The 24344-nt window shown below is 47.5% G+C and overlaps 1 protein-coding gene across 1 annotated transcript; it reads right to left on the bottom strand.

Annotated features, from left to right (window-relative positions):
* Window positions 1-16277: 16277 nt before the first annotated feature.
* On the bottom strand, window positions 16278-18893 carry LOC126528884 (uncharacterized). Its single transcript, XM_050176475.3, has one exon. The coding sequence runs from the start codon at window positions 18829-18831 to the stop codon at window positions 17857-17859; it is 975 nt and encodes a 324-aa protein (XP_050032432.2). The 5' UTR covers window positions 18832-18893; the 3' UTR covers window positions 16278-17856.
* Between the last annotated feature and the right edge of the window lie 5451 nt (window positions 18894-24344).

Here is a 24344-nt window from a genome sequence, read left to right as displayed (position 1 = left end):
ATGGGATTGGAACAACCCAAATATAGTACGCACGGCCTTAGAGATTGAGCCCACTGGCAGGTTTTGCTGCCGCCGTCCCATTCAAACGGAGAGAGTGTAAGTTCAATGGTGGGCGTGGCCGGCTTCTTCTCCTCACCGTGGCGCTTGCAAACAAGGGCTTTTCATTCATTAGAACTGTCCGTCGCTCCATTACTCTTGCTACGGCTTAGATGCGGCCAGAAAAAAAAAAAGATGCCTTCGTTCTATTACACACAATGTCTTCTGATTTGTAAATGGCGACTGAAGGTGTACGACGGGCAAAACGTGTGCTGCCTCCTATTTATCAATAAATGCGTTAATTTTTCGCTACTGACACACTTGCGCTACTTTCACGTGGGTATGTAGAAGTGGGTCGATGTGCGAAACTTCGTCGTATGCGGGAAACGCACTATGCATTAACTTTTAACTTTTGAGGGTTAAATGTAGGTTAATAATTTTGAGAGCTAGCTTCGAGCTTTGAACGAGTCGCCTGCGGTTGTCGGCGCTTGCTTCCATCTGTGCATTTCGTCGTCGTGGTAGAGCGTGAATTGAGCGAAACGTAGCAGGATCCGCGCACTGAAACTTGCCGCAATCGCTCGTATACTTAGATTTAGGAGCCTGTTAGAGAGCCCCAGGTACAGGTAGAACTAATCCGGAGACCGCTCTAAGGCACGCCGCTTAATCATATCGTGTTTCAGGTACGTAGAGACCAGCAATTATTTATATATAAGAAAATTGTGCCGCAATTTTCACAGCAACTCTTCATTGTACGAAGTCACCAACTGTAATCGGCTTGCATTTTATTCTGAAATTTAGAACCCTGACTACTGACAGGAACTAGCGTTGTACGTTTGACATTCATCAGCAAACGAGCGAGGGCATTCACAATAATTATACGAGAACAGACAAAGCAAGGCATTGTGCTTATCAAGGTCTCTAGGGTTGACTTTGTTTGCATACGGACCAAGCTAACTCGCCGGATTAAGTGTGTCAGTCCAAAGGAAAATAATTGAGGAGAAGTGTCATCGAAACGTGCTAACGCACCAAGAACGTTTCACCTGAGGCACAGCAAGTTTAAAGAAAGGTTTCCTTGCGGATTAAAGAAAACTTGTGCGTCCTGCGGGGTGAGTTTGCATGACGTTGACTGCTGCGCGCCGCAGCCTCAAGGCTCGACGGAGCGAGAAATTGCGCGCGAAGCGTGAAGTGATGAGTAATTTTTTTTTATTTATTTGAGTACCCTAAGGGCCCGTTACAGCATTATATAGGAGGGGGCGGGAAAGCTGCGAATGGTTACGCGTTCATGGAAATTCCAGACAAGCAGGCATTACCATAACTATAAACAGTCATAACTCATATGTTAATTGCACCAAACAGAAAAATACTAGTCGCTTTTCTGCGTGTCTGCTTACGACACGTAAATGTTCTTAAATATGCTACTTCATAAATACCTCACATGCATTCAGGACAACATAGGTTAATGGGGGCACTTCGAGTGCATCAACGTAAAACGTGCGTTATAATAAGGCAAGAAGGGCATGAACTTAATGAAATCATTATTCGCATAACGCGATAGCACGCCGCATCAAAGCAGTCAATGCAAAAAAGTGCAATTGAAATGAAAACTAAAAACAGAAGTAAGTATGGTCGAGAAGATAAGAACAATAACGCCCAAAGATAATTGCACTGCAGAGTTGGCGTAGAAACGCGAAAATAGCCGCATCCATTGCTGATCACCGCCACTCAAAGTGAAGAAAAAAAAAAAGAAAGGAAAGAAAGGCCCGCAGCAATTAAACTCTGCCATATCTACGATAAGCTACAAGTTCACAGACAAATAATGGTGGTGTGTGAGTCCACACAGGATTTGTTTAGAAAAAGGGAATAATAAACATATACAGATATACAGAGCACGGACTATACAGATACTACAAAACCGTCATATAAGGATTTGGGAAGGCACCGCATAAGGAAAACGCACAAAATTACCAGGTCATTTGAGATCGCAAAATTTTCTAGGCAGAGCACGAGGCAGAGCTGAGAAGTTGCGTAGGAAACATCCAGCGAAGATCTTCTGCAAGATATGGAAAGAGAGGCAATGCACGCATTGAGATCTCGCGCGGTATGCCTTGTGGGGCTGTCTCCGCGGCCGTCGAGAGCCCTTACATGCATCGATGGATGGATGTTATGAGCGTCCCCTTTGAAGGGTTGCGCCACCAAGCTCTTGCTATTATACTACCTAATGTCCTCTACCAACAGTGCCCTCTCAGGGCAGCCACATTGGACCACATTAGACCATAGCCTCCGAGATCACCCCCACGTGCGTGCGGGGCTGATCTCGGAGGACATGATTGGACCTTCTTTTCTTATTGGGCCATTTAGCCGAATAAGACAGCCGGAGCAAAATCTGCGAGCGCGCGCAATCCCGGAAGCCGCGTATTACGGCGCTTGTGTGCTATGAATGCCGCTAGATCGCGCCCGAATCGCTGCTGCTGCGTCTACGTCCGCTGTTTTCCGGAATTCGATAAAACGTGACGCTTCATACAGACAGGCTACAACTTTCCAACGCAGAGTTTTAGACTCTTGGAATAGATAGTGGTTTTTATGGAGTAGCGTAACATCGAACCAGAAATGTACGATAGCTGCCACGCCGGTGGCGGCGTCGTGTGCCGCTTTGTGCGACCACATAGCTTTGGAAGCATTTCGCGCCTCATGATTGTTCTCGTCAATGCAAAATATATGTGCTATATATTCGTGTTTGTATTCCTGTACGCGCACAGGCTCAACATCCACGTTGGCATCCATCCAAAATCCATGTTGGCAAAATACATATCACACTCCCACCTTTTTTGGAGCTAAGGAATATTTGTGCGCGTTTGCACCACGTATAATGAACTACCTGACCGACCGACCGACCGACCGACCGACCGACCGACCGACCGACCGACCGACCGACCGACCGACCGACCGACCGACCGACCGACCGACCGACCGACCGACCGACCGACCGACCGACCGACCGACCGACCGACCGACCGACCGACCGACCGACCGACCGACCGACCGACCGACCGACCGACCGACCGACCGACCGACCGACCGACCGACCGACCGACCGACCGACCGACCGACCGACCGACCGACCGACCGACCGACCGACCGACCGACCGACCGACCGACCGACCGACCGACCGACCGACCGACCGACCGACCGACCGACCGACCGACCGACCGACCGACCGACCGACCGACCGACCGACCGACCGACCGACCGACCGACCGACCGACCGACCGACCGACCGACCGACCGACCGACCGACCGACCGACCGACCGACCGACCGACCGACCGACCGACCGACCGACCGACCGACCGACCGACCGACCGACCGACCGACCGACCGACCGACCGACCGACCGACCGACCGACCGACCGACCGACCGACCGACCGACCGACCGACCGACCGACCGACCGACCGACCGACCGACCGACCGACCGACCGACCGACCGACCGACCGACCGACCGACCGACCGACCGACCGACCGACCGACCGACCGACCGACCGACCGACCGACCGACCGACCGACCGACCGACCGACCGACCGACCGACCGACCGACCGACCGACCGACCGACCGACCGACCGACCGACCGACCGACCGACCGACCGACCGACCGACCGACCGACCGACCGACCGACCGACCGACCGACCGACCGACCGACCGACCGACCGACCGACCGACCGACCGACCGACCGACCGACCGACCGACCGACCGACCGACCGACCGACCGACCGACCGACCGACCGACCGACCGACCGACCGACCGACCGACCGACCGACCGACCGACCGACCGACCGACCGACCGACCGACCGACCGACCGACCGACCGACCGACCGACCGACCGACCGACCGACCGACCGACCGACCGACCGACCGACCGACCGACCGACCGACCGACCGACCGACCGACCGACCGACCGACCGACCGACCGACCGACCGACCGACCGACCGACCGACCGACCGACCGACCGACCGACCGACCGACCGACCGACCGACCGACCGACCGACCGACCGACCGACCGACCGACCGACCGACCGACCGACCGACCGACCGACCGACCGACCGACCGACCGACCGACCGACCGACCGACCGACCGACCGACCGACCGACCGACCGACCGACCGACCGACCGACCGACCGACCGACCGACCGACCGACCGACCGACCGACCGACCGACCGACCGACCGACCGACCGACCGACCGACCGACCGACCGACCGACCGACCGACCGACCGACCGACAGACAGACAGACAGACAGACAGACAGACAGACGGACGGACGGACGGACGGACGGACGGACGGACGGACGGACGGACGGACGGACGGACGGACGGACGGACGGACGGACGGACAGACAGACAGACAGACAGACCAGTCAGTAAGTTAGACGGAGGGACGTTTATGTTACGCGAGAAATGCGCAACCGATTGAAAGAAAGAAAAACAAATGTGAGTCCAAGGCAGGTATTCGCAAAGTAGTTCGTACGCTACAGTGATTATTAAAGAGAAACGTCTGCTTGGCGCTGTGGACAGATGACACGCAATAAGGAAGACGTTGGACAATTTATAGAAAAAATATTCGTGCAATAAAGGCTGTGTGAATTTGCGTTTGTCTCTGGCTAGATAAAGGGACCCACCGGTCTGAAGCAGAATAGCGTGCCGTTCAACGTTCGCTTAAGCATGTCTAAACGTAAAATATGCCTGCTTATCGTGCCCTCTGATATTTCATAGGTAATGCCCACGTTAATAAAAAAAAAACATGTACAGGGCATAGTGGCACCTAGAATGAGAGACCACTTCTGGAAAAGCGTAGTTCGCGAATATCTTAAAACTCTTCGCCACAAAAATCACGGACGCGCCTCGCGCAGGTCGCATCGAACCGCCCGTTCGCGAAGAGATTTCGTATTAACGACCGCCATTATGTGAAAACGAAGACCCCCCCTACCTCCACCACTCGCGCGCGTAGTTGACGGCGGATATCGCGAGCAAAAATAACAGAAAAGGACGGTTTGGTGCCACTCGAAATGGGTTGAAATTCCTATCGTGCCGCTTTCGAGTGGCGGGCCGATTTGCTAGCCGGAATCGTCGAGTGGGATTCCTGAACGGAGAATGATTAGAAGAGACCCTTCGAAACCATTCGGATGGTTCAAATAGGGCAATATGTAAAACGAAAGCGAAAAAAAAAATTCTAACATTTACAATAGGCGTTAGACTCAGACGGAATTTTATTCAAGTGCCAGAGTTCGCTGAACCAAGACCCCGGGATTTAAAAGAGAATTCTTTCCGTCGTACTTCAGACTCCCTTTTCAGCTGTGCTTTTGTGTTCCTGAACTGCAATGTCGTTTGAAGTAGCTCTGCGGTTCTAACCTTCTGCCGCTGAAGGGGCTGGGCCAATTCTGTGCCTGTCAGGACACGGCGGTGATTCGATTTGGAGGAAACTGATGACAATGTATGCGTGTATTGTGACATGTGCGAATACAACGCGGGGCCCTAAAACTCCCAAAGTCAATGTCGCGCACTTCAATACACGTCCTTTTGTGTCCGAGGATCTTCGACACTTAAATATTTTCAACATAAAAATACATAATTTCATGCACGCATCTTGCGCGTAGTTTAGGTATCCAAGAATCTTGGAGGCCTAAGACCCACGCGCCAATTTCACACAGGTTTTCTTCGGTAAGTGTCTTTCTTAATTTGGCTCTTTGTCATTGGCCTCCGCGAATAATACCTCGCACCAAGATTGCTTGGACTATTTTGTTGCGTAGAATTCTAGCATAAGAACTTTTTATGATAACGGCTGCGAGACGGATTTCCTGAATGTTCTTTGTTTGGATGACTGACACTGTATAATCATGACAAGAAAAATACCAACTAAGCTTTAGAGTGCTTTTTTAGTAATGAATTTTCGTTTTTGCTATTTTTTAGTTGGAAAAGTAAGAAAAAAATTATCCGGTATTGTCTAGTCGATATCCTGTACACACAGCTAACGTCCGAGCGCGTAGATCGACTGGATTTCAATTGTCTCTGAATAAATAATACTTAAATATAAGAGAAGTCATGCCCTATTGCACAGCAGAATAGGGTGAGAACTAGCAAAGTCCTAACAAAATAAAATTATTGATGTGGTGGAAAAGCTTGGTGAGTTCGTATTTTTACCGCGGTAAATAGTACCTTGAAGAATCAGAACGTTCTCTGGTTAGACGTTATAACTAGAAGTTTGTGTTTTCAGTTTCTATTTGTAGAAAACTAGGCCTACATTTTTCTTTCGGTTGTTATTTGCGCACATGAATTTGCCTTTTTTTTCCAGCGAATATCGTTTCCCGGATAAAGGTTTGCAGCATTTTTTTAGTTGCGTGAATGTTTTATCGCGTGGAGACTTGTAGAGCTGTTTCTTCAGTGAAAATTTAATTCACAACAGCTATACAAGCTGAAACATTCCGTACAACGGCCGATGCTTCTCTTCAACACTCAAACTGCGCAAACTGCTCTGAACAACAAATCTAATGAGAAGCTGTGCAGCAAGGGCACAGCTCGGTATACAAGGCACATGACTGCCCAGAAAAGAACAGCGGCTACATTTGATATATGTACACAACTAAACAAGAATGTCGTAGTAACCTTATGCAAGTGCCTGAGCTCCGACAAACGACCCTGGAAAATAAATTGTGCAGGAACCATCGATGACGATTATCAGTGCAAGCGAATAGTGAAACGTTTCTACGATCGTATTCGCTTTATTATAGGACTGGTGGGCTTGAAACCATTCATTTGTTGCAGCCAGCGTATTTAGGTAACGTTTGCCATTTCAGTGCGTAATTTCTGTAACGAGCAAAGCCATTAAACGGCACCCTTTCAACAGTGGTATAGATGAATATGCATACAAGCCGATTTGTCATATGTAAGATATCTTCAGTGGCGCGAGCACCGGCAAGGGAGGCCACTGCCATCCTCCTCTCTTGCAGCCGCGGCAGTGTGGGAGGGCGGCCTCACCCCTTCTCCTCTCTGCATCCACGACGCTCCTGATGATGCCTCGCTGCTCGCCTCTTACCTTTTAATCCCCACTTCCCAGTACTGTGTGGTTAAGCAGTGGAGGTATTCTGTAAGTGTCCACCTAGGGGGCATATATATCCATTTCGTCTGCTGCCGAAGTTCTGATTGGCTGGGATGGGGTACACCTGAGAAGGAGACAGGCACCCCCAGCTAATCAGCGCTTCTGCAGCGGAGGAAACGGACATGTCCACTAGGTGGACACTTATATCGGCTACTTGCAGAACAATTTCACGTCGCACTTTTATCTAATCAAGCGTAAAAGGCCCGCATTGCGGCTATTAGCCGATCGCGTATCGGATTTTGCGCTGTACATCTGTCTCCATGTAGTGAAGGCATGCTTCGCGATAGCGACAATGCCGAATATTTGCTGCGTGCCTGCGTCTCGATAAAGTTCCAAGCATACCAAACTAACCTTACTAAGTGCGCAAATAGAAGGTTAAACGTACAAACTAGCTGAATTTCATAATAACGAGCTAAGCTAACTAGGCAGGCTAATTAACTAAACTCACTAATAATACCGAACTTTACTATCTTAGCTCGACATAACTAAGCTAACTAACAAAGCTAAGTGTAGTAATTTAGCTATTAAATAAGCAAATAATTAACTAACTGAACTCTGTGATAACTAACTTAAGCAACATACTAAACTAAAGAATAACTAACATATTTAACCAAATATTCTAAGTAACTAACTTATGTAACTGCGCTACTCACCTATTATATCTACTCACCTAACCAAACAGACAAGTAAATACTGAACTAACCAATTATCAGACAAATAACTAGCTCAACTAACCTGACTTACTATGTAATCTAAGAAGTGCGTTAACTAAATGAACGTCGTAATTATTAAACTGATACCCTTCGCTTACACAAACAGGTAATATACTAACTAAACTCAATAATATCCCTAGAACCATCTTTACTAACAAAACTAACTCAATAACCTAATTACATGATAATAAGTATTTAAGTAAATAAACAAACTGAATAAGGTCATTAACAAAGCTAACCGAGCTAATCAGCTAACTCGCAACCTCACATGACAATTATTTAATCTAGCACAGCTGATTAAAAGAACAAGCTAGCAAAGCCATATAACTAATTAACAAATTTATCTAACTAAACTGAGTAATACACTTCTAACTTAATAACATACCTTACCAAAATAATTAAGCAAAGACAACCAACTTAGTAACTAAAGTAAATAACTCACCTAGCCAATCAAATAATAACTAACTTACTGATGTAGCTAACCAAATATAAATCTTATTTAACATACTAAGTAGAGAAAGGACAAATGAAGACATGCAGTCGATCGAAACAGTTTGTGCAAGGAAGGCTATCATGAGGGAGGCCGGCCACGTCAATCATACCACGGTGCCGTGTATAACTTAAGCACGAGGGCATCGAATGTGTGAGAGAGAGAGCAAGGAGAGGAAAGGCAGGGAGGTTAACCAGACGAGCGCCCGATTTGCTACCCTACACTGGGGGTGAGGGAAAGGGGAATAGAAAGGGGAAAGAGAGAGAGTGACCAATGAGTGCGCGTGGGATGAACGTGAAATTATTGATGCGAAAGCGTCAAATGGCCCATCGGGCGAAAAAGCCGGCGCCTGTCGTCTGTAGCAGCGAAACGGAACCCAAACTCGCGTTGTCATTGGCTACGACGCAAAGTCACGACCACGCCTCCACGTAGCAGAGCGGGTGATAGGGCACTCCTGCTGCCGCGATAGCGCGCCAGGTGTTGCTTGAGGGGGGAGTATAAGGCCGCGGGCGGGGGGTGGTGTGAGGCGTTGGCACCGCATGCGTGCTGCTGCTGCTTGCTGGCTTGGGCAGCACGTATCGCTATGGCACATTAATCGCAGCGCAAAACTGGAAGGACCACTCAGGGTCGTTGAATTGGACATTAATGCTTACCGATTCGCGACACACAAAAAGCGCTTAGGTGTGCTCGGACTTTTACAGCGAAGGTGTGTATAGTTATCCCCCGGCGGTGGTCGATGTCCGTCCGTCTACACGTCGCGTCGACACGAAAAAATTATCGTCAAGTTTCTCGAGAATGCTCTGTAGCTCTCAATCTATTGCAGGTATCTAAAAAAAATTATACTGAAATTGGCCGCTAAGTCGACTCTAAATACCTCACCCTTTACTTGTCAAAATTAGTTCACAGTGAAGTTGTAAACGTTACAGAATTCCCGTCTACTGTAAATACGTGGCGGTCTGCGGAAAGAGCGTGGTTAGAGAAAACGGCTAACTCTTGTGTTATCAACACTATACCGAAGCAAATTATACGACAATTAGCCGCTAAAATGACTCTAACATTACACCCAGTTTCACCAACTTTTCCTAATCACCTAGTTACCAGCGAAGCTAAAAATACTGCGGAATTCCCGTTTGCCACGCAGCGGTACTTGCACACATCACTACTTCATAAAAGAATGAGAAGAAATAACTCCACAGTCAAAAGATTTATTCATTGTGTTTCCTTCAATAATAATAATAATAATAATAATAATAATAATAATAATAATAATAATAATAATAATAATAATAATAACAACATCTATATATACGTAGCTGTATCGATTTACGTAAAACATATCACAGCTTCGCTGCTCATCCTTCTCTACACAGTGGAAGAGTTAATGAATTTTCTTTTTTGCCAGAACTTCCATTCGCATGTTGCTCTGCAAAGGTGCTGAAATAAATGTGGGGCAAGTGCCTTTCCTCGTGAATGATTTGCACGAGCGCGAGGACCGGCCACTTGGTGCGGCAGATTGTTGCCCTTCTAGGCATGCCAGCGTCCCTGGTGCCACCCTCCGCACCGATATGAAATTTTCGGGAAGGTTTCGGGACCAGAAGGAAAGTATAGAAGGACCCTGGTAGAATTATTGAAGGACCATGGAAGAAATGAAATGTTCTCTGCTTGTCTCACAGCCTTTATTCGGGAAGCGGCAGATTTGAACGCGAGAGCGTTAAGGGACCTGTGACGCAGAAAATCCGGCGTCGGCGTCGGCGTCGAGGGAGCTGTCCGTGAAGGAAAATTGCCTTTTATATTTAGGTTTATGTATATGCCGCACTTTGGTATATGACATGCGGTATATGCGGGTTACATTGCCACACCATTAAATCACTACAGTTAGTCATACTTTGTCTGACATTCTTGACGATATTATCCCTCAGAATTTTGAGAATGACAGCCCAAAAACAAATGTCATCAAAAAAAAAAAAAAATACCGACAGCGCGCGCCTTTTACTTTAAATATGGTCAGACTTAAATATTAAAAGTTCGAAACAATGAGAGAAACCTGAAAAGGGAGCAATTATTTTGGGGCGGTTGTTCACAAACTCCGGGATCGGCCCACGCATGAGGCAGCGTTTCTACCATAAAGCTCGCTTTCGTGCATAGCATTCGCCGCCAGCGTTTGCCGGTAAGGATTACGGTTGCATAAGTTGCAGTTGCCGGGAGGCGTGAGAAGCAGTCAGGGATCTTCGAATGCTATCGGGCTTCCACTTTCAAATGCCAAGCATAAGCGTCCTCCAAATATTTTACCGTGGGTGTCGGCCCCCATTTGTGTTTCCATACCTATAATGACGACTACGAACCCAAATTGCGAAACCTTCTTTTCCCGCTCCGTCACAACTGCGGCCATCGCAGACAATACATTTCTCGTACAGCAAGAACGTGATCCCACAGGGAGCGGCCGAAACGCATGCCTGCGGGAAGCGGAATGCTCCCGATAGGAAGCACTGGTGTCGAGAAACCTTATCTGCGGCTGCCTACGGCCTGTACTGCGCACCGCCACAGACCACCGCAAAAATGGGTGAAAGAGCCGAAGAAAGTTATTCGTTTCATTGACAGGAAGCTACTAGCCTTTAATAGTCGGAAGCGGTCGCTTGAATTTGACCGTCATCCTCCAAGGTATCCAACTACAAAATATTCAGTCTTTGAATTACATGTTCATGTCGCGACCGATACTGGTTTTAGTTATTTTGTCTAGTCTACACTGAACCGGCACATACCAGAAATAAAACGTTGGCTACCCAAGCAGCGCCTTGACCAGCTATGGATGTTCCCTGAGATGACATGCCCGCTGTATTGCCCACCCTCCAGCAATATCAAAGTGTTAGCGTCGACTATTTTGCTCTCTACAAAAATAGGCCCTGGAGGGCTTTCGGTTTCGCTCTCTGATGTAGCCCACTAAATGTGAATGTAAGGAAGGCATTGGCGGCGACATCGAGTAGCAGGACTGCGTTAAAATCTAAGCTTGCAGATTTTTAACACTTTTACTATATACATAATGATAACCTTACAAGTCAAGGTTGCCGTAAGTTACGCGTAAAATCTTATGCGTTAGACCTGAGCCGTGATGCGCATGTCTTGTAACTCGTAACTTAAATATGGACTTTCCGCAAAGTGAAACCTCTTAAAAACGCGCTGCCTGTTCCGACGCAGTAGACTGATAATGCCCCTGACCGAAAGTTTCTTGGGGTCGCACTATCGCTGTTGTTATCGCGCGAGTGGAACCGTCTATACGTCGTTCAATACCTAGCACTCAACGCCGTGGAGGCTAGATAGACTTGGATATAGTTCGATGTTTTTTGACCGCAAATGTGTGCAACTGTCCTTTATCTAGGCTCTGTACTGAATGAAACAAGTTTGAATCCCTAGAAATAAACGCAGTGCAGTATACGGCTCTGCCTATGCGTTTTTCTGGCTCATTTAAAAAATTTTTGTTATTCTTTTTGGTTGTTTGTTTGCAACCCGTCGCGAGGAGCCTCACGAGCATGCTCCGGCGTGCAAGCGCTGTTGGCGCAGAGCGAAGCACGGACGGAACGTGCGGAGTGATAACGTTTCTTGACCAAACTTCTTGCGCAGCTTCCACAGCGTTGACGGCTATGTATGGAACGGAGTATATATGAACACATCAGCGTTCCTGCTGAGACGATATGTGTATGCACTGGTCCGAGTGGAACGAACGGTAAAGGTCGAGCTAATGTTATCCGAAAGGTCGCCGGGTACTGAAAAAAAGCCGAAGGTTTTCCGCTGATCTGACCTCACGCAGCGCCTGCAACTCTCCAGGTGGCGCTCCTCATCACGCCAGCGTCGTGAGTCGCCTGTTGGCTGTCGGGACGCTGTTCCTTATTCCCAGGACTAGATGCCGTTTCTGCCGAGGGAAGGGGGGGGGGGGGGCGATCCCGGAGGCCATATAACATCGCAAATTGTGCGAATCCTGAAGGCAGTGTTATCAGATCTTTGGCGATCCCTGAGACAGTGTAATGTGCCGTCGCGTGGTGGAAGCCTACACGATTTGCCAGGTGGGCACGTAAGCGCTATGCTACAAACATTTTGAGGACGCTTAAGCTTCGCCTTTAAGAGTGAAACGCCAATAGAATTCAGATATCTCTGACTGCTTCTATTGATTCCCGGCAAGTGCAGCGTATGTAACCGTAACCGTTTTTCACCCAAGGGTAACCGTAATGTTTACCGGGAAACGCTGCGGCGAGCGTAATGCACGAAGGCGAGCTTCCTGCCAGAAAGGCGGCCTCTTGCGTGGACCGATTCCGGAGGTAGCGCACAGCAGCGGCAAAAAAGTTGCATGATTTTCAGGTTTCTGTAATTGTTCCGCACTTTAAATATTTAAGTCTGAGAAGCGAACGAGCGCGCTGCATTGGCTAGCCGTATTAGTCTTTTTTTTTTTTTTAAATTTGCGCTCAATATTTTTTCCTTGTCTTTCTCCCGTCTTTCTATCTCTTCTTGCGCCTGTCTCGGTTTCCCCGTTTGTTTGCCCGAGAAAAAAAAAAGCAAATCCGCGGTTTGAAACTGGCGCTCTCGAGCGAAGTGGCAGCTTCGTCGCGGTTCTCGGTTTATTTCCAAAGCAAGAACGCAAACTTGAACGCAGCTACAACTTAACGAGGACTAAATTGGACGGCTTCGGTTTTCTCACACCTTCGAACTCATTCCCAGTTTGTTTCTGATATATTCTTTTTCGACATCGGTTTCACCGGAGCGCCTAGCTTTTCCAAAAACTGTCGAGCCGGTGCCCCAGGGCTAGCAAAAAAAAAAAAAAAAAAAGAGTTTTTCTTCAAACTTGCTCTTCAGGAAAGTACATAGTGACGGAAGCAGAGGGCGGTGGCAGCGCCCAGCGGCTCCTTCCGCTACTTCCACCGCGTTTCCGCTTTCCTCCGGAAGAAAGTTTCGCGCCTTTCCCACTTCCTCTTCCTTTCTTCCTCCTCGTCACATGTGGCCGCCCCGGTTGTTCCGGCTAGCGCGCACTCTGAGCCGCTCCCCTTCCGCGTCTCGGGTCATTACCGTAATTAAATTGGGAATATTCTTCGTTCCCTTTGGGAGGTCGCTGTGAGCATCCCCTCTACGCCCCCCCACCCCCCCCTTCTTTTTGTACTCCGTTTTCGCGACTTCCCATTTCCCGAACGCCACTCTCCAGTCAGCTCCGGTGCGTCTTTTGGTATTTCCCGTGCCTTGTGTCTTACGCGAGTTTGGGCTATACTTGCCTGGGTGTTTTGTTCTGAATTCTCTTTTTCCGCCTTACCCGACCACTTTCGCGGGCCTTTTAAACAGGGGTAGATACAGTGTGAGAGCCGTTACGGGGCGCATTCAGGGTATGGCAAAAATTTACTGTTTCTTTTTAATTGCGTTAGCTCTCGTAGGGTATTTCATGCCCTTTTCGGGGATTATATAACTGTTTCGATCTATCTATGTATGTTTGTATCTAACTGTTTTCCCGCCTACTTGGGTTACTGGGTAGTCCGTAGTCGAGTGGGTAGCACATCGGGCGTCTGTGCTGAGGGAACAGGGTTCGAAAGCAACCGTTGGGCTAACGTAGGTCACGGCGTGCGTGCCACTGTGTGCATACGTGCCTCTCGTTAATGAACCCCCATCGAGCCGACATGGGCCACTATAGATGCGGGATTGGGTAGGCACCACTGCTCGGAGAAACTATTTACCACCGACTTGGAGTTCTGGGTACTTGCCACTCGGTCTGTTCTGGTCTTCACCGAACACCTCTGTAATACCTTCTTGGTTGACTGGGACCTGCGAGTAGGTGTGTGCCGCTCCTCACTGAACGTCTCTGAGGCCAACCTGAGTAGCTAGACATGTGGCACTGCGAATGTGGCGCTCTACAATGACAAAAAACAGATTCTTTAAATTTCTCCGATGCTGGGCGGAATCGAAACCACCTCCAAAAAGTTCGTCAAGAACTGCAACCCGGCACGTTAGCGAGCTGCGCCACGAATTTTTTTTTTTTTCTTTATTACATGGAAAAGAAAACTGAAGGTGTATAACAAAGCGGACACAACTACACACTTAAAACTCAGGCAAACACACACATGCATCCAACAAGTGCATCCAGTCTGGCGGAGGTTCCTGCACAGCGTACACACTTCTTACATACGCAGCACTTTCGCGAAAGAAGGATTTTGTAGTTCGCGGGCTTTCGGCATGGCGATCACAGAGTCTACTTCTCCACAGGCTGTATAAACCAAGTACAATGAACATGTCATAGGGAGGACCACCTGTAACCTTAAACGGTAGAAACCTAATTGAGTATGGAGTCATGTCAATGTCCTTTTTAAGCGTCCGTTGGAGAATGTCCCAAAAAAATACAGCGTCCCTACAGTCTATGAAACAGTGATCTATGGTTTCGGCACGCGGACAGAGCCGACAGTTTGTTGACCACGGTACAAAGCAACCCCTCGAATTCAACCAAGTTTTAACAGGGAGTGTTTCCGAATGTAATTTAAAGAAAAATGTTTTTACTCCAGGAGGCACACACATTTTTCGGACGCGTTTAAGTACATCCTGATAAGGTTGGTTTAAATAAGGTGCACGATACAAAGGATCTGGGAAAATAGAGTCAACCAGTGCCGCAGAAATTTCTTTTCGACTCGCTGTGAACACGTACTCAAGGCTGAATCTAACTTTCAAGAAAAGAAATGTGTCAACAACCTCCTTGAGAAAGCCCCAAGGAGCCTGTGGGACATCTTTGACATTTGATGACACTACTATGTTAGGAACATAATGAACTAAACGCAGTTGCAACATTTCACGCAAGAACGGATGGTCACTGTCTCGAAAGAAAAACAGGCGAGAAACAATTTGCCTGACGAAGAGGTGTACTAATCCTAGACCACCACGTTCAAGGGGGAGAAACAGATTGTCGCGCCGCATCCATTCACAGCTCGAACTCCAAATGAATGTTGCAAATACGCGATGCAGTGCCTGAAGGCGAAGTCTTGAGCAGTGCAGTACTTGGAGCACATACATAAGACGGGAAGCTAAGAAAACGTTACACACTTCAGCACGAAAGAACACTGACAAATTCCGCCCTCGCCATGAATTCACTTTACGTTGAATTTTGCCAACTTCCCCCGACCAATGAGCGTTGCTATTTCTATACTGTGAGAGAGGCACACCTAAATAACGCAGATCTTCTTTCCATTGAATTCCTGCGTAATGTGATGGCATTGTGGCCCATAATCCAAACCAAAAACCTGAACTTTTTTCAAAGTTAACGCTTGCACCAGAAGCAGCACAAAATTCTTCTGTAATTGCAAGAGCAGTCTTTACGCTCTTTTTATCGGTACAGAAAAAGGCCACGTCGTCTGCATACGCAAGAACCCGAACCTCATTAGACAGTAATTTAAACCCTTGGAAATTTTGTTCTTTAAGGATGCCCATACAAAGTGGCTCTAAATACAAGCAGAACAGAAGCGGTGACAAGGGGCATCCTTGTCGTACTGATGATAAAAGCCTAATCGGATCGGAGAGAGAGCCATTTACTATAAGCCGCGTTGAGCCATTAGCATAACATATCCTGACACCTCTAAGGAGCAGAGATCCGATATTTATATGCTCTAGTAAAGTAAACAGGAATGAGTGATTCACCCTGTCGAACGCCTTAGCCAGATCTAGCTGTACCATTGCCACCTGTCCAATCCCCTCAGCTACACACTCTAGCACCGATCTCGCAACATGAATGTTCGTCTGAATGGACCGCCCCCTGATGCCACATGTTTGATGATCACCGACCATAGATCTTACTACAACTTGCAAACGGTTAGCTAATACCTTAGCAAAGATTTTATAATCCACATTGCATAAGGAGATAGGCTGATATCCGTCAACTTTTTGCAATTTCTCTTCATCATCGCTTTTGGCTATAAGGACTGTGTGTCCTTCGTACATTGTGGCGGTTAGGTACCCTACTTCCAAGGCCTCTCGGTACACCTGAAGTAATAATGGCGATAAGAGGGAACGAAAACACTGATAAAATTCGGCAGTAAGGCCATCCGGGCCGGGCGTTTTGCCCTTCGCTAACGAATCGATGCATGAAGTTACCTCATTGATATCAATGTTTTCGTTTGTATAATCGTACTCATCCTGATTTAACTGGGGCAGCAACGATACAATTTTTTTGGCAGCATCTGTATCCAATGGCATATGGTCTCGGAATAGTTTTTGATAATGTTCAAAAAATGCTTTAGTTATTAGAGTAGGCTCGTTAACAATCATTCCACCATACTCTATCTCTAGTATTTGTTTAGACAGCGCGTGTCGGCGCTCATCACCAAGGGCCCTACTGCAAGGCTGTTCTTCCAGGAAACGCTGCTCTCGCGACCGCACTAGTGCACCTCTGTATTTTTCTGCGTTCAAAGTTTGTAACTGTGCCTTGACCTTATGAATATCATCAATATATTGACCCGGATGTATGCATTCAAGCTCATGCAATTCACTCAAAAGTCTACACAATGCTTTGTAATTATTCTTTTTTTCAAAGGCTAATATTGATGATTCTTCGATAGCTATCATTTTAGCTTCCTGTTTGAATAATTCCCACAAAGCAAAGAGTGGCAAATCCTTGCGGCAAGACACATGAGCTATAAGCTCAGTAATGCGATTTATGAAACACTCACGCGAAAGTAACTGGTTATTAAACTTCCACAGCTCCCAGCACATACGCCGACTGTGGTACCGACGGCTGCCAAAAGATGCTGAGACTAGGCAATGGTCACTAAAGAATATAGGATGCACAGTGTAACCATGAATAAGAGGTAGCGCGCTAAGTGAAACGTAAATTCGGTCAAGCCTTGCATGCGAGGTACCCTGGAAGTGCGTATATCGACATCCCGCCTTTTCATTTTCCCCAATGTCCACAAGCTGATAATCACATATTAGGCGTTGCAACGCATCACTACTTGGATCATGTCTCAGCTTCAGTGATGTACGATCTTGCGCGTTACATACACAATTAAAGTCTCCAAAGAGGACCAATGCACGATCAGTACAGAAATGATGTTCTAGAGATAAGAAGAAACACTCGCGTTCACGTAACTTGTTCGGGGCATAAACACACACAAATCTAAAGCTCGTGCCACTGATATCAATATCGCAGCAGATTAGGCGCCCTTCCCTATCTGTAAACAAATGTAGCGAATCACATTGTAAATGTTTGCTAACAAATAACATACAGCCTGCGGAAACGCCTACTGCATGGCTGACACAAACATTATAGTCAGATATGAATGGAGATAGAGCTATTTCTGTGTTTTCGTCGGATTCAATCTTTGTTTCTTGAATAGCAGCAATATCTAATTTTCGATTGCGTAACAAATGAAAAAGCTGTACTTGCCGTCGCTTACTTCGTAAGCCACGGACATTTAAAGTGCCAAAATGGAAGGGAAGAGCGCCCGCCATGATTACCTATGTAGGTGCAGCGTCTAAACGCTGCTCCAGAGGTGTACCGCTCCCTTCTTGATGAGGTGATGCACTATGGACTTTTAGGTGCACGTTAACACAAGGTACATCAGCAGGTGTAGGTGTTCCCCGGAGCGGTTTTGTCAACTTTGACACCTTGGGAACGCGAGCCTCCTTTGCCGAGGGCGATGGATTGTCGGATGGCGCTGGACGCTTCTTGGCGGCCTCGCACATCGATCCAGATTCCACTGACGGTGGGCGATCTTGAACTGGTGGAGATTCTGCCCAAGACACAGTTGGTTCGTCGTCAGGTGCCTTAGTGTCATCCTCGCTCGCAGGCTTCTGGCTAACGCTAATGTCAGCCGATGACGGCTTAATCTGTTCTTGTCGATGAGACTCAGGGAGTGTTTCGCCAGTTGCGTCCACAACTTCGCTCACGTCCATTAGATGATCGGTGATGGCATCATCCTCAGCTGGTCTATTTGCACGAAGTTTGTCAGCGTAGGTTCCGATGCATGCATCTGCAGGGTGACCATAGCGGTGACAGTTACTGCAGCGCGGTGTTCTACAGTGTCGCCGGATATGCCCAACTCTGTTGCACCGGAGGCAAAGTGGTGGTCGGCCAGGAATCAAGATAAGGCACTGGTGGCCATATATGCTCAATAGATGTGGCAGATTACTGGCAGAAACCCCATCTTTCAATGTGAACGCGACGTCTCTATTAGTCATTTGCCAGCCCTCCATGCCGTCACACCGCCACATTTCTCTCGTGATGGACTGCACTGTGCCATATGGCTCTAGCGCTTCAACAATCCGTCTCTGTTCGAGGTGTGGGGGAAGCCAAAGAAGCTTCATCTTGATATTTTTGCATTCCGGGTCTATGACAAGGCACTTGAGGCCTTTCACCAGCAACTCGCCTTTGTCGACAAGTTTCTGTTTCGCGATGCTGTTAACACATGTGACTAACCACAAATGGCTCATCTGGTATTGTCCAGCGCCGAGGATATCAGCTGCATTTAGCACTGAAAGGAGAGCATCGCGAAAGTCCGGGGCCCGATACGGCCGCCCTGCCAGGTCAGCATGCAGGAAAACTGAATTGAGAACGGTGTTGCCAGTCGGTAGACGAGGGAGAACGACTTTATAATTACCGGAATCAGTAGCTGACGGTGGGTGTGATCCTCGGCCGAGGGCCGATGCGCTGTTTCCAGCGGAGCTCATCGCAAACGTGGCTGGGTATGTGCCACTCAGTATGTGTCACTGGTTGTGCGGTAAGCGATGGGAACAGTTCTCAGCGTAAGCAGGCGCCGGCGCGCCACGCTTCTTGTCTCGGAGGCCACGCGCGGACTTCTCGGCCGCGCCGCCAGACGGCGCAGCGGGTCCAGAAAGCAGCGCGAGAGAGGAGCGCGGTTGCATCATCAGCGGCGCGCCACGCATCTCGAAGGCAACGCGTAGGCTTCGCGGCGGCTCCGCTAGGTGGTGGCGATTGTTCTTAGGGAAGCGCGAAAGAGAACTCCCAGCTACAGCACATGCCTCATACATGACTGACTCGTTTCGGCAGTGTAAATACGTTGTGTGGCTACGTTTATTGGATGCCAAACGCATTTCTGCCGGAAGTCATCGTGCGATGGGTTGCTGCCAAGGCCACGCATTATAGCGCTGCAGAAAATATCACTAATTGATAAATCATGTCATTTGCATGCATGGCGAAGCAATTGTGATAATCGCTGCTGTTCGTGTTTGATGCTGCTTGGTTGACGAAATTTGGGTATTAGAGTTTACGCTAGTCATACACACAAAATCAATCGATGATGGCGAAACCTTTTCTCACAACTCCATTTTCATGCATGTGAAGTAAAATTTAGTTAATTACTGTGTACAGCAAATGAGAATGAAATTTTGCTGTGAAATCAAACCGCCTGAACATCATTGCACAATATAAATTTTAAAGCATTTTCGCATATTTGGACTGTTTTGGGTAAGAAAAGGTTTTCGAAACTTGTTAGGTTGAGTGTAGGGTTCCTTTAGAATACAGTGTAATTGCTAACCCTGAGAAGATGCTGTGATAATCCGTAATGACACGGTGAGGTTTAGTATGAAAACTTCCCGGCGATGAGCAGCAACCAGTATTTTTTTCTGTGTAACTGTTTAACACTGCCGGTGCAGAAACGTAACTTAGAAATCAACCTTAACTTTAACTTACATTAATGCCCGTGTCGCTTGAGCATGGCACGCATCCGAGATAGCGGGCCGGATCAAATACCAGCCGAGGCGGCCCAACTTCAATGGGGGCGAAATGCCAAAAAAAAAAAAGAAAGAGAAAAAAGAAAGCAACGCGCATGTACCACACATTCTTTTATTTCTCCATTTCGGTTCTTTGTACAAAAATGAATCATTTGCCATTGGGTAAACGTTATATAACATCGGTTTGTCTAAATTAGGTCGGAGTTTCCCACTATGGCGTGCCTCATGATCATATCGCGTTTGTTGGCACGTAAAACGTCAGAATTTAATTTTTAACAGGCAATTATTCAAGTGGAGAACCGCCTAATAAGTGGCACAGCCAGGAATCTTTTTTTTTTTTTTTTGGAAGACAGGGGGGCAGTAGGGTGCAGGTAGTTGTTTTCTATTGTACCACGTGCTCCCTGCCTTTCATTCCTTCAGAGCTACCGCGCGCGCTTGTGTTGGATAGCGAGAGTGGTCACGTGGTCCCGCAAACCTGGCGCTCAGAAATTTTGGAAAGGGCACTTTTACAGAGTTTGCACCATCGCTACACCACTGCACCCAGCCACTATGCGCGTTCTTGTGTAGCAAGGTTCTTGAGTAGCATTTGATCAACATATTTCTGTCATGCGCCTGTACTCGTGCACTGCTACGATTCCGCATCGTCACTCACCATGACACTTTTAAACTTCATTCGTCTCTCCTAGAATAGGGCACTCGACCATACTTGTTTACCTCGTGCCGACGTCACCGCTTTTTCTTCAAATAAGATTGCAATCTGTTTGGTTTAGATGTAATGCATCACAGTAAACGAGTTGTATGTTGACGTGAACGTGCGCACTGCACGATCATGACTTGCGCCTGACGTCATACTTTCTTCTTTTTTAAGGCTTGAAAGAGTAGTTTCTACATTATTATTAAACTGAGTAGCACACCCAACATCTCAATCATAATCCTGACAGCTAATACAGTAGTGTTGGTAGCTGGCAACAACCAATAATTATTAAGCTGAAAGCGCACTTTTACTTCAACCGTTCGTCGTAGCCGGTATTTATTGCGTTTATTTTTCATTTGCGCTGATCATGGGGTCCTATTGCTGCTGGCTCTCAACTGTATTCTTTACGGTACGAAGTTCGAAGAAGTTGTGGCGGATAACAAACGCCAATAGAGACGAAATTTAGGCGGAAGTTTACGATGACGCAATAGCTCGTTTCCCACTATCACTTGGCTTTTCCGAATTCCTGCAAAGCACCGCCAGCTTATATCTAGTTATCTCTCATGCTCTTTGCTAGCGCATTAAGTTTTTTATGCAAGTCAAGCGACCACAAGCGACTATACATGAGTGGGACGGCTCCTGTATAGCTGAGAGCTGCATAAGTGCCGTTAAGTGCAAACGACGCCTATCGACCTGTGCCTGCTCTTGTGTTGAATGTGGCGTCTTTATGTATGTACCTTTTAAGAATGTCTTTGAACACGCTGCTAGAAACCCACTGAGAAGGAGTACGCTGCAGGAAAAGTTCGCTCATTCAGACAGGATCGGCAAAACTTTTGTTCCTTCCCAGTGTAGTGTGATTGATTGGTAAAAGCCGGACAAAACTGGGACAGGTTCGCGCCGTTACTCGCTTCTCACCCGTTTGGAGAGCCGCCCTTTCTAGAACGGTACTTGAAGGCGTCTCGGACAGGGTTAGCCAAAAGATTGAAGACCTTGCGAGGAGCCAGCCAGAGAACCCCCCGGCTATCCGCAGCCCCACACTAAAATTTGCTGGTATTTCTTTCTTTCGTTCTCTTTGTTTTTCTTCTTTTTTTGACGAGCCAATCGTTGACCGTAACAGACGAAGCCAGAATCCCGGCCAGCATCCAGAGTCGGTTGGAGGCTCTGGAAAGAAGGGAACCACGAATTTGAGAGAAATAGAAGGGAGAAAAGAAAAAAAAGGAAAGAAGAAGAAAACAAGACGTGGCTTAGGATTTCGAAAAACAACACTGCTCGACAAAGAAGAAAAAGTAACCACAACGAAATGAAGAATGGCGCGCAAGGTACGCCGAGAAAAAGGCACAAATGCAACAAAAACAGCTATAGATGCGATGAGATTGAATGCTACACGGCACGGATGGGGAAGCGTAGTCCGGAAAGGGACGTCAGAATAAAAGATAAACGAAACTGCGACACGGCGGGGAAGGGATGAAATAAACAACAGGAAGCGACTTGATGATCCCACCTCATCCGTCAACGGGCGTCGAGATTAAAAAGAGTGGTTTTGGAGGCGGTCCGGTCGTCGTCTGTGCGAGCGTCTGTTTGACAGCCACGGGAACCGCGGCCGGTAGAGGGGGGGGGGGGGGACGTAAAAGAGAAGGTATTAGCGGGGAGGATACGGACCGTTTGCACAGGCACCTCGCAGCCGCTTTCTCAGTGCTGGTTTCCGGCTAACCACAACGCTAAAGGAACGGCCGAGGTGCAAACAAGTGTGAGTAAAACAGAACTTGCTTTGTACGTGAGGTATTTAGTTTGCGTTAGAACTACCTGTACACCAATGAGCAAAAGTATACGGACCACAGGGTTGCCAGAAAAAAAAAGAACTTCTTCGTAATTAACAAGCATAAACGGAAACTGACTAGTGCACTACAAAACTGGTAATGCCAAGTTTGGACTGCAGCCTTTAATTTAAAGTTGAATTCACAGACAGAGGAGAAAATGAGTTTCATCGCACAATCATTGGCCCGTATACTTTTGCTCACGGGTGTACATTGTCTTTTATAGGAAAACCAAGTAGTTGCGCAAAAAGGAAAGGACGGCGGGGGGTGTTGCCAATTGTGCACCGCTAATCGGTCAACGATATGTTCGTTCGCCCGTGGTGACAGACACGAGAATGAGCGGCACACAATGGGCAATCCCTGGCAGCTCCGATTCCTGGTTTACAAACCGGCGCTTCCAGTAGTTGGTGATACCGTTCGGCACAGGTAATCCTTCCGTGGTATGAACAATAAAGAAGCCGCTCAGGTTTCCATATTTTTGGGACGTCGACACAAACAGTAGCCTTCCCTACACTCAAACAACTGGAGTGTTAACCGCTGATATTTATGCTTCGACGCAGGTGGAACACATGAAATCATGGTCTCGCCTACGTATCAATGATCATAGAATCCAATGCACGCTTGTCGACGCGAAGGGCAAGCTTTAGTTCTCAGCACTGGCGAAAAGATTCGTTCACTGGCTATTTGGTGCACGGTTCTTGAAAACTATATTTTTTAGCGCTAACGAACAGGACATAACGAAGCACAAATGACCCAGCTATATATGAGAATCTGTGTGATTTGTAGTCCTTTATGTCCTGTCTGTTTGCGCTGCACAACTAAGTTTTCAAGTGAAAGGGTTTGGGAATTGCAATGTGCAGGTGCTAGCAGGCTCCGCAAGGAGTGAAATTCGAACTGCCAAATTATTACATTCAGCGAGAAAGGGAAATTTATTGTTAGCGAAAAGCCGTGAGGTTGACCTCAAGTACAATGGCCTGACCAGAGACTCACTGTTGAGATGAGGGTAGCAAAAATTAAAGGGAGCAAGGGTAAATTACATGGAATGAAAAGTTGATGCGCATTAATAATAATAAAAAAACTAGAAACACTTATTACAGTTGTTAACACCCTGTTCACGTTCTCTCAAAAAAACAACAATCACATTCACGGGCTGACGTGGAGAGTTTTTTGGTCGTGGACCAAAAAGAAGACTTTCAGAAAGCGGCTGGTTGTAACGGTGAAGGAGCCCGAGATTCACGCTCTGCTAAATACGACTTCACACGGCTTTGACGCCATGACATAAACGTATAGTGGGGAAACAAAACCTCTCACGCGCGAACCTGTATCACACTTATGTTGCTCGCAACTATGAATAAACCGACCAACAGCCCTCAGTAGCAATTTGTTTCTTCGCGTTTTTAGGGATGGTACGCACGAATAAACAAAATGGATAGGGAGTCTCGATGTCCCATTTGTAAAAGTCATAGCCACGTCGGCGTAAATTTTGTAATGACTCCCGAAACCAGCATAGCACTGCCTATTTTGGCAGGGGTTTGACTCGCAGAACTGGGTGGGATAAAGAACTTCTACGGGTCTTGTGTAAGGCAGCTTCACCAGAAAATGGTTGCCATGGCCTAGAGCTGTACCCGTGACCTCATGTTTGGAAGCACAACTCTATAGCTACTAATTCATCATTGTGATTAGGACGCATTCGCTGTCTCTCATCATTTCTTCATCGGTGTTTCGTTCCCCGCTGCGACCGGTAA

This window comes from Dermacentor andersoni, chromosome 8, assembly GCF_023375885.2.
Source record: "Dermacentor andersoni chromosome 8, qqDerAnde1_hic_scaffold, whole genome shotgun sequence".
Classification (NCBI taxonomy): Eukaryota; Metazoa; Arthropoda; class Arachnida; order Ixodida; family Ixodidae; genus Dermacentor; species Dermacentor andersoni.
Note: the sequence above shows the minus strand (reverse complement) of the source record. Positions and strands in the feature narration are given on the sequence as shown.